Source organism: Sander vitreus, chromosome 12, assembly GCF_031162955.1.
Source record: "Sander vitreus isolate 19-12246 chromosome 12, sanVit1, whole genome shotgun sequence".
NCBI classification, from domain to species: Eukaryota; Metazoa; Chordata; class Actinopteri; order Perciformes; family Percidae; genus Sander; species Sander vitreus.
In genome coordinates this window covers 9348628-9360571 of record NC_135866.1, presented here as the reverse complement: position 1 = coordinate 9360571, position 11944 = coordinate 9348628, and the positions used below count along the sequence as shown (strand labels likewise).

Sequence of the window (11944 nt, the reverse complement as noted above, 5' to 3'; positions counted from 1 at the left end):
TAAGGGGACCATGGATGAATGGGACACAAACGGACACTTTAAGGGAAAGTTTTATTATGACTATCCCTTCAAAATAAAGGTGGCATTTTTGTCATTTATAACATTATCGTGGTAAACTCCCATGCATGTCTAACGGATATAAATCGTGAAATACCTCTTTCGAGGCAATGTATTGCAATAACTGCAATAACTTTAATTACTCGAAAACGTGTATTAAGTTTGTCTTACTCTTACTCGTGCGTTTTTATTTTGAAGATAAAGACCGGAAGTTGTTATTCCTCTTGCTAGCTTGGCGCTACCACTAAATGTTATGCAAAACCGTGAGGAATGGATGTGTAATAAGAACGGGTTGAGGTAGAAATCCTTTTTACAGTCTATGGCTAAACATTCGGCGGACGTTGGTCCAAAGTAAAATTGTTACATGTTGTTGTTGTTTTGTCTTCGGACCGCTGAAGATGGCAGCGAGTACAGAGACCCCGGAGCCATGGTACCAAGCCCAGCTGGGCTTTGCAGAACATTTCCGTACGTCGAGTCCGCCGAAGATCCGTCTGTGTGTGGTCACTGTCTGCAGGCAGTGTTTCAGTACAAGCCGCCTCCTAAGGTCAAGGCTCGGGGCTGTATCGACACACAAAGAACAGCGAGCTGGCCCAAACTCACCTGGAGAAAGCGGTGCGCAGCAGCCAGAGTGTCTGATACCAGGCTGTGGTACAATGAACTACTGATATAGTTTATGATGCGAAACATGTTTACCAATGTGTGATTTTCTATCAATTGCACCAGCTCACTGTCAAAATCCATGCCCAGTGTGATGCTGACACTAATATTTGGCTTTCTTAGTGTCTTATGCAGTGGTTCATATCACAACAAGTAGGCCTATCCTTTTTTTTGCGTATAATGAAATAACACAGAAACTAATACAAGGTGTGTTACCTCAACATCAACGCAGCTCCTCAAAATCATACATACATACATGTTTAATAAAGAGATTTGACTTGGCATTAATTTATCTGTCAGTGGGACAATTAAATCCCTTCATGATTTATGTCAGATCTCCCAATTTGAAGATGAGAAGTTTGAAGTAGCAAGTATTTTATCAGAGTTCTACTGTCAACAGGTAGGCGCATGCATCTCTTCCATCCAGTGTATGTTAAAAAAAATTCATAATTATACTATAACTTAAATGAGTAAAATAATGTAATTTCTGCTTCAGATATTGCTTGGTTGTTTCGATCTGTCTTATTTCACCTACTGGCTTCTATTTTCAAGAACTTGGTGGACTCTGCTAAACCAGTGCTGCGGAAGGTCATCCAGATTTCTCAAACTCAAACTCCCTACAGGCACTGTAGACTGCTTTTTACAGCTGGCAGTAAGAAGATATCATGTATTATAAACATATTCATATTTGTTCAGTTGATTTGAAGCACGTTTCATTATGTGTGGGATGTTTCTCTCTTTCTCAGCAACTACATGCACTGGAGAAGGACTTGATATCTGCCTGTGATCTCCTCTGAGTCGGAGCAGAGTATGCAGGAGTCATGGGCTTAGAGTACACAAGGTAAACAGATTAGATTTATGTTGAACACACTGAGAGATTGGACATTGATGTGTGGTTTAATGCTCATGACCTCACATTAAGTCTGTTCTTTTCCTGCAGAGCTCTGTTTTTACTAAGTAAAGGAATGGTAAGCGTAAATCATTCTGTTAATTAAAGGCACTTTACATATTATTTGTGTACTCAATGTGCAATTCTGTAAATTGCATACTGTTTGCGTTTGTGGCTCTGTAGCTGCTGCTTACGGAGCAGAAGCTGAGTGAGGTGCACCCTCTGCTGACGCTGTGTGGGACCATTGTAGAAAACTGGCAGGGAAATCCATTTCATAAGGAATCCCTCGTGGGTTCTTTTTGCTGGTGCTGCAGGTTACTCACTACCTGGATGCTGGACAGGTACAGCTGTATAAACATGTCTCACTACTGGGAAAAAAATGCCAAGCTAAGAGCTGCATGTCAAAGGAAAAACAAATTAGATTTTTTCTCTCGCATTTTTCACACAAACATTTGAAAGGTTTAAAGAAAGGAACACTTATTTAGTGAAGGATTTTGCGCCATAACCCTAACTTGTAGTTAAAGCTTATGTTGTTGAGTAAATTAAATGGATAATAATATAACAATTTTAATCCAAAACACTTCTTATCAAATTCAGCAAATATCTTCTTACAATCCCCTAGCTGTCCATTCTGTGTGTGCTAGAAAACACATCCAGTGTTCATACACAGCCCTGTAAATAGGAAACAAACAAATTGTCCCAAACCGAGCCACACAACATTATTCCGTTTGTACTTGTGCACAGGACAGTGGGAAAGGCCATGGACGTATAAAGAGAAAGGCAGTGGGAGTCACAGTAAATCTGGCGCATGTCGAGAGGGGTGTATTTGTTTGGGTGTTAAGTTCAAATATCAACAATCTTTCTCCGAAATCGCAGACTTCACCTTTAAGTATAGTACCTGTAGTCAATACGAGAAGAGTTATGGTAACTAATGCTTAATATGCTTGTTTCATAGTCAGTTTCGCGTTTATGGTATGAAATAACTAACATTCTAGATAAGCTATGATGCTCAAAGTAACAAAGTCATTGTCTTTATTTATATGTTGGGTAGGTAAAGATTGTGAAGCCGTGTCTGAAGCAGCTTCAGCAGTGTATCCAGACCATCTCCACGATGATGAGGTCCTTCCAGTTAATCCAGCAGCTCTCTTTCACTGGCTGCCCAAGGAGCACATGTGTGTGTGCCTGTGTACCTGGTGAGACACACACACACACACACACACACAAAGGTGTTGTTATCCATAAAATGTGATCATAAACTTTAAAGGAGGATATTCTGTTCTGGATGCACTCTATGCAGGCGGGCTACTTGGAGAAGGCACAGAAGTAAACAGACAAAGCTCTAATGCAGCTGGAGAAGCTGAAGAGTAAGTTTATTGGAATACGCTCACTGCTTATCTCCCCCTTAATGACAACTCAACTCTGATCCATCTGTATGTGTCCAAAGTGCTGGACATTCTGTCCAAGTTCTGTCCACGTTCCAAGTCCTCCTGCTGGAACACATCATCATGTGCCGGCTGGTCACCGGACACAAGGCCACAGCTTTACAAGAGGTGCGTCATCTGCAGTAGCAGTTCACCTGTATGTTGCCAGGCTGTTGATGATTGTGGAAAAAAAAAACACAGATATTCTATAACACCAGTGTACTCTGGAGCTTGTCCAGAGTTTTAAATCCTAGTTTAAGAGTGTGATGATTGCTCTCTGTGTTTAGATTTCTCAGGTTTCTCAGAGTTTCATGTCGTCACTGTCCCCTGTGGATTGTGAACTCTCTCTGATTTCCTGGGGTTATCCAGATCTTTCAAACCCAGTAGAAAACCAAGAAAATGTTTTCATTAATTCACTTTTAAGCCTGTTTGTATCAGTTCCTAAAGCTGACATTTTTGAAGACACGGTACAATTATATGACAGCCAATAAACGACATTTCAACAGAGGATGCCTTAGGGTATAAAAGCCCTGACTATGTGACGCTTAGATGTCGTTCTCTTTTCTTCTTCTGTTAGACGACAACACACCAGGAGCTGTGGACGTTTGTTGTGACCAACCTGGCCAGTGTCTACATCTGGGAAGGCAACAGACATCAGGAGGTCAGGGAGCTGCTGTTTCCTTCAGCATTTAAACATTCTATTAGGGCTGCACGATATGACCTAACATCAAAATCATGATTAATTGCACATTTTACCTCGATAATGATAAATGAAAGATAATTAAACGCGTTCTAAATCATCTTTTCTGAAGCCAACTTGTTTCCAAACAACGGACACTACGGGGTTTTTAATTATCTAAATTATCGTCATGGGAAAAATACATCGATAACAGCTTCAGAATTTCGATGTCGATACATTTTTCAATTAATCGTCCAGCCCTACATTCTATATTTAATTAGTGCTGTCAGTTAAACGCGTTATTAACAAGGGGGTAAGCTTCGCTGCAGAGCTCGAACCTCCTATGGTGCCATTTTAATGCTACAAAGTGATCACCCGACGTTAGCATTCCATTGACTGCCATTCATTTTGACGTCACTTTGACAGCGAATAACTTTACATCTGAAGCGTTTAAAGACTTTATTTGTCCATTGTTTATTTCTAAAGAAACACGACAATGTATAAAAGGCTCCTTTACCTTGTACCTCACGTTATGGCTCAGTAGCAGACGTTTTTGTAAAAATAGGCTAACGATTGTGTCATAACCACGCGACTTACTGTCGCATAGTAGAGGAATTACCGTATAGTACAGGAGAAGCTCGCAGGCAGTTTCGACTTACATTAGCTGTTTAAGTTTAATTACTAATGTTAACTAGCATTTTAGTTAGCAGTAATTAGCCTGTGTCCATGTTATCTCCTTACATATACCTACGCTCTCCGTCTCTGCTAGATTGGGAATGATTGAGATTTTTCTTGGCACAGCTACCAGAAGACTTACAACTTTCAGACAGGTTGCTCACGTCACATCTACGTCGTCTCTCTCAGTTGGAGGCTGCGCAGTAACGCTCAGCGCTCACCGGAAAAGTGCTTCTAATATCCTTCACTGGTCTCCGTCTAGAGCAACGGGATCTCTTGGTCCATTCTCATATACTGTCTATGGTTATTAATGGCGTTAACGCAAACCCATTTTAACGCCTTAGATAATTTTTTTATCGCGGGATTAACGTTCTTTTTGGCCTAGCAAGCTTTGTCGTTTTTTTTTCATGCTGTTGCAACAACTAGTAACATTAGAAAAACTACAACACCACACCGGATCTAGCTAGACCGGAAACAAAACAACAGGCACCTTTTTTTTCCTTTTTTTTTTAGATCAACTTTTTATTGTTTTATATTTTTGAACATACAGAACAGACAAATACAATTGAACAAGGTGCTCGTTTTTTTAAATATAAATATATATGTTTAGAGCAAGAGAGCTTAACATGTAAACTTGCATCAACAGAAGATTTCTAAGGGAGACCCTGAAGATGTCTAATGCTGAGGATCTAAACAGGCTGACTGCCTTCTCGCTGGGACCCTGCTGGGTCACATCTTTTTTGTCCTGGGCAACCACAGGGTGAGTCTACATATTACCACATATCCTCTTCATTAGACCCCACACTGTAGCACCAGTATCTTAGGACTGCAGATGTGATCTTGACTACTTGTCTGGTTCCATATTTTTCTCAGGAAAGTAGCAATATGGCGGTTCCTGCCATGCAGCTGGCCAGCAAGATCCCAGACGTGTCCGTGCAGCTCTGGTCCTCTGCACTCCTTAAAGGTACAACGGCCACTCAGTCATCATTCATAGTCAGCTTTTATGTTAATATTGTGTTACAGGAAATATTTTCCTGTTAAAGGATGTAATAAAAGATAATAAATATTTGGCCTGATGGAGGCGCAAGAGGAGAACTCGTAGTGTCCCAAAATGGAATGCCTTCAAGAATGTGCTCAGTGAATTTCCATGCAGTCGGCCCATTCACTTTAGATTTTTGTGTACCAGTGGACATTTTGGTGTGATGTTGGCAAATGTCAAGGGGGTCACCAAAAACATTAGGATTCATCAGCTGGTTATGATCAATAATCACATCAGATCTCATAGGTATAAAAAGTGTTCAATATTAAATCATTTGTTAAATAATTATGAAATGAAACAATAACTTATGAAATTATTTAAGAAATTATTCATGTATTACTCATTATGAAATGTTATTTCATCATTCATTATTTTCATAATAATACTCTGCATCTGGTAGCAGTTGCTGAGCTTGCTCACTTGTATGTTTGTACAATTCATCAGAAGAGCTTTCATTCCACCAACCTTTTGCACCAATGTTCAGCAATCATACAGGGAGAGATCCCTTGCAGAGGAGGCAGAGATACCCATTTTTCTCATTCAGTCATAGCATCGATACACCACAGAGTAATGAAGCCACAACTAGATTAAAAGTGGGCACAACAAAGTGACTGAAAAAACACTTAATCGCTCTGCAATAACTTGATAAGTCTAAACACATTGAAAGGTGGATCTGACGTCAGGATCCAACATCGTTCCACATAAAACTGCCGCTGTGTTTCATCAGTATTCAGAATAATCTTTTCCCAGCAGATCTGAACAAGGCTTGTAGAAACGCCATGGCGGCCCACGAGGCAGCTCAGATGCACCAGAACTTTTCCCAGCAGCTCCTGCAGGACCACATCTTAGCCTGCAGCCTCCCTGAACACCACCTCATCCTTGTAAGTACAATGTCAGTCATTAAACCTGCAGTATAAACACTGAGTCAATCACACCCTGCCTGGATTTTTAAAAGAAAGTGTCATGTGTTGTGTTCCAGTGGACAGTTTCAGCCTCAGAATGGCCCTGCTACCAGCCTGGCCAGCCTGCTCTGAGATCAAAACCCCACCCTGTCTGGGAAAATGAGGCACAGAAGAGCAATTGCAAGGAAAATGACATAAAAAAAGATGAACAGACTGGTGAAGCAGCTGATAAAAGGGTAAGAAGAAGATGGGGCATTCTAATGAAATTGTGTTTGGCATTCAGGGCATTCCTTCACCTATTTGGGGCACTGGAGCATGACTGGAATTTAAGAAATTTAAGTTTGTTTTGGAAAGCAAAAGCATCATTTATTACACTGAAACATTTTGAATTGGTTGTAATAGTTTGTTCTACTAGACCAAAAACAAATTAAAGGAAAAGTTCTTAAAGAAGGTTAATGCAACTTTTATACGTGTATGTATTGGAAGTATAAAACTAGCTTAGCTTACTTGGCACAAAGAATGGAAATAGGGACTCCACAGGGAACCTTTAAATTCAACTGATTTGTCTCATTTAGCTTATGTTTTCACTCTTTCTTTCTCGACCATCATGGAGGTACTGTTATTTTGGATGACATGAAATAGAAATGTTCAGAGAACATTAAAGATTAAAGAATCTTAAATTAGTGTTGAATTTAAACCATCCGTTGGCCAAACAGACAGTGACTCAGTGTATTGTTGCACGTGAACTCAATATCTGTCACTGGTTGGCTTGTTCTGACACACAGTATTAGTTAGGCTACATGTGGATATACAGCATACTATATATCTGTAATGATCTTAATGTAGCGTAGTGGTATGTTTGGTATGTACTTGGCAGCTGCATGTAGTTAAGAGGAACGAATATGAGCATTCATGAGATTAAAGACAATTTAAGATTATATTAGATTTACTAGACCCTGGAACCAGCTGACCATTTAATATTGAGGCATTTAAGCATTTATTAATGTTTTGAAGGTATCAAAAGTGTACTTTAAACGTGTTTTGAGACTTTGATGCATCAAAAAAGTATTTGGCTAATTTTTGGACACTGCAATTCAGTTGACTTGCTGCCTGACCTTTGGATTTTTGCCCCTTTTGCTCTGACTGTGGTGGTGTATGTTTATATGCTGTGCACATTTTGTGTGGAGTCAAGAAACCAGTAATAATAAGATAATAATAATAATAAGTTTACACATATGTTGTTTTATGATGAAACATATTTTTTTAAATCTTTTTGGAATCATGTTTTTTTTTCTCATTGTCTGTTTTACTCATGTTTTCCAGATGATGGCAGTATAAATCTGTATTTAAATACCTTATTTATTTAATATTGCTTTTCACTATACCAGATGCAGTTGTTGTTTGCTGATTACCTTTTGATTTATTATCAAATAACTGGTAGGACTGTCGATTCAGTTACACTAATGTGGGAATGGTGTATTTTTAGTTTTCTCTATGAAGACATTTATTTTACAGATTTATGCACTGATAGTTTCAAAATAAACTGAGTTTGGTATTTTGCAAAGTAATTACTGCAATAAAACCTACATTATGGATCCCATTTATTGTATTGGCATTTAACAGTATGTTATATAGAGGACTGTTTTATATGTGTTTTCTCCATTGTCATTTTAACTTCAACCCATCTATGACTTTTTATAAATAAAGATACAAAAGTAGAATTAATTGATTATTCTCTAACAATGACTAAAATCTAGGTGCCTAAGCCTCTGTATATGGGCCCACACTCTACCAGGTGAGCTACCCAGGCACCCAAAGAGAAAAATAACCAGAAACATAATCATCTGCTGATATTTAACATCCATGAATTGGCCACAAATGTTATATTAGAAAAAAATAAAGAATACATAGTGTAGTTAGGCTACTATTCAATAAAAGCAGCAGAGTGATAAGTCGTATATTAATTGTCACTGTTTCATTTCATATGCAAAGTACCCGAGTATAAAGCCAATTTAATAACAGAAATGTGTCACTGAAAACGCTCTGAGGGTGATGTGGACATTGTTGTCCCAAATAAGGGGCCTGACTTCCGAGGAATAACTGAGTAAAAAAGAAGGACATTATGTTTGGGTCCAACGCAAAGGCCATCAGGGCTGTGAGGGAGACGAGGATCAGGTCACCTGTTTAGAAAAAGGTCACCAACAGGCCTACTGTATGTTTCAGATCATAACCACTGGCATCAAACTGTTTAGAGATTCTTCCAAGTTTTAAAAATGTGAGTTCACATGCCATGTGAGTGAAAGCCGTACAGAGAAAAGCAGCACATGGTGAAAAGGGGGATGGTTTGGTGTCTATAACAATATATTCTATTTTCAAACACAATATAACCCATCAGGCCAAAGTAGCCTACATTATATTACAGACAGGGTGATATATTTTCCTATCTGGCCTACATCCAAAACCAAAATCTAAAGATGTTTGCATCAGCATCACTAAAAAAAAATGTCCACACATTGTGAAAAACAGTTTTAGTTATATATTATTGGCATTTATGGAGGCAAAGTGATTTATACAAAAAAATCAATCAAGATTACACTTATGCTAGTTTGCCAAATCTGAGTAGTCTGTTTCATGTTTTAAAACAGGTAGGCTGTTATGTTGCCCTAAAATGTAGGAGTCTTCTATTTTTTTAGCTGTTAATTAGATGGCCAGGTTCCAAAAACATGAATTACTTGATCAACTGAAAATACCCACCGATTTTGACAATATAATTGCTGTAATATAAAAAGTAAACTCACGTCAGAATATTAACTTAACACACAGCCTAATCGTCAGTATTTTTCAAGTATGAGCATGAGGTTCTGCAGCCCATCGGTATTTAATGGAGATCTCCGATTTTTTATCATTTCCTATCAAAATCAATGTTTTCAACAATAATATCATCAAGTTATGATATTTCTTCTCTTCTCTCTGATGTCTTCGTGTCCGCTGCTGTCGGGAACCTATCGTCACCAAAGGAGGAGGGTTAGTGAGAAGTGAAAAGTTTTGGGACGCTCAAAGAGTCTTGGACGCAGCTGAAAAGAGCCATTTCCTGCCAAATAGTGAGCCCGTCTAATCGTGACTGCAGCAGCCACTTCCTGCATTGTTACAGCACTTAATGAGGATTAAGTTGAAGCTGTCATGTTGCAACTGGCGGCCATTAGGCCTACTCCACGCGGGGAGACGAGATAGGCTGGATGCTGATCTGACCCCTGTTTGATTTCACAGCTGATCCCTTCACCTGGTCAGGACCTGCTGACTGACTCTGTCCTGTCACATTGTAGCCTACATATAGGCCTAAATCATCAACTTTTACATCCATTCCTACAGGAATTGAATTGAATTGATTTGATTTGATTTCCTATAGAAATTTCTTTAAAAAAAAATCATCACATCATCATTGTTTTGTTAAGTTATTAACAATGAGTACACAAACTATTTATAAATAGATGGGGTGGACAAAGAAAAAAGACCAACTGACAATATGCAATACAACAAAGCCACAGCAAAAACTACTAAGACTATGACCTTATCTTATAAGCTTAAGATGCTCTAGGTTGTAATTAGTGTAGGGATGTTTCACTGTATTATATTTCTAGGTGTTTCTGTATTGTTTTCCACCTCTTTAAAGCTCCATTGTGTAATGTTTTGAGTTGATTCTTAGCAAAAGCCCCTTTGTTCTTTCACAAATATGTGCTCATTCATGTGTAATTACTTCCACCAACTAATTAAAGTATTCTCATAAGCGTAGAATCTGCCAATCATTGCCAATCATTCAGAATACATTCGAGCGAGTCGCTCGTATGTATTCTGCCATGTTGCGCATCAATCTTTAAAAGACATTAGCAAAAGAGGGACATACCTCCGCGTTTTGTGCTTTTACACTCAGTGGCACCATGACAAATACCAGGGAGGGGGAGATTACTCGATCTGCCGGCAGATTTGAAAGGCTGTTGAAGATGGAGGATCACGCTGATACTTTACTAACATTAGCTTGCATTCATTTGGGAACCTGATAGTTGATGTTAGCAATGAAATAGTACCAAAATAACGAAAACGTAAAACTATTATTACACTGGAAGGAACACTCACGGATGAAGTCGTACTTCTTGGAATAATACGGCTTAGTTAAAATGCGATCGGAATGGGAGGGGCTAGAAAGTAATATTCAGTTTGTTGTCATATACAATTTCACCGCTAGATGGGAGAAATTCTTACACAATGTAGCTTTAAATATATTAAAAGACACATTAACCTCTTATTTACTAATGTTTGAAATGCCTTATAGCAGGCCCCTTGGAAGTGCGCTGGGCTTTGAAGCAAATCAAACATAGTGGCCAAACTGTAGACTGTATAATATTAGTGGACAAAGCATCCGGTTCGGCGAAGTGCTGCAAATGCGGAAGTGCCTTAAACGTGCATTCTATCTGAATTCCAGCAGGGGGCGATACGGGCGGTTGCAAAAGGAGGACGGTTTTTGTAGAAGTCTATGAGAAAGTGACCCACTTCTCACTTGATTTATTACCTCAGTAAACATTTTCATAATGAGTTTATGGTCTGTCCATTAATATTATACAGTCTATGGGCCAAACATAACTCCCGGTCCGTCACGTGATGCCCTCTGTCCCAGAAATCTTTTCATATAGACTTACATAGCGAAAGAGATGTCTGTAAATGAGTGGATAAAGTTTTTTGAGCGTCACAAAAACTGTCAGAATTTGATCCATTCGGTCCGATGACATTTGGACATTAATCACCATTTATGTTAGCGGAACGCAAACCGGAAGTAGCCGGCTCGGCCAGCGAAAGTCTCTAGTGTGCCTGCTCTATGGGCCACACAGTGCAGAAGCAGTGTTGATCATTCACGAGCAATTTCAAAAGAATAAACCTGGCTCCGCCTTGAACGCTGTATCCAGTTCTTATTATACATCCATGGCTGTAGCCAGGATTTTAGAAATACTGAGGTTGTGAGTTATGTCCCCCCATTCATCTCCCATATACCCCCTGAAAAAATCTGACCAGACACCAGAAGAGAGCTCACTAAAAAAAATGTTATGATGCTTAGCTGTTTGCCTATTCTTTCTGTAAATATTCTCAACAATACATTTTCTGTTCTCTATAAAGCCATGAATCATATTCTACTGGGGAAATAGTTATTGGACATTGGCACAGATTTGTACAGACATGTATGATCCCCAGAGGATGAATCACAATAACGTTGGTGATCCCCTGACTTGTCCTCTAACGCCACCACAAGATTGACATTTTTGTTTTTAAGTGAAATGTCTTGACGGCCACTGGGTGGATCGCCATAATATTTTGTAGACCCTAATGACTTTTTATCTAATGCCACCAGCAGGTTGAACTTTTTTACTTATCCAATAAAATGTCTACTCAACACAGATTGGCACACATTTTGGCACTGAGATTTCTGTTCCCCAGTGGAGGTATCCTGATGACTTTGGTGATGCCCTGACTTTTCCTCTAGCACCAACACTGATTTGACAGTTTTGTTTCAGAGTGAAATGTCTGGACAACTGTTGGATGGATTGCCATGCAATTTGGTGCAGCCATTTACTGTCTTTG

The 11944-nt window shown here is 39.1% G+C and overlaps 1 protein-coding gene across 1 annotated transcript; it reads left to right on the top strand.

Annotated features, from left to right (window-relative positions):
• Positions 1–484: 484 nt before the first annotated feature.
• On the top strand, positions 485–8030 carry mau2 (MAU2 sister chromatid cohesion factor). Its single transcript, XM_078264288.1, is given in 15 exon segments — positions 485–601; positions 1461–1555; positions 1655–1682; positions 1787–1891; positions 1894–1944; positions 2655–2703; positions 2706–2796; positions 3048–3153; positions 3602–3685; positions 5025–5039; positions 5041–5094; positions 5097–5138; positions 5252–5342; positions 6171–6298; positions 6397–8030. Coding segments are annotated over 15 exon segments (1410 nt in total). The 3' UTR covers positions 6751–8030.
• The last annotated feature ends 3914 nt before the right edge of the window (positions 8031–11944 follow it).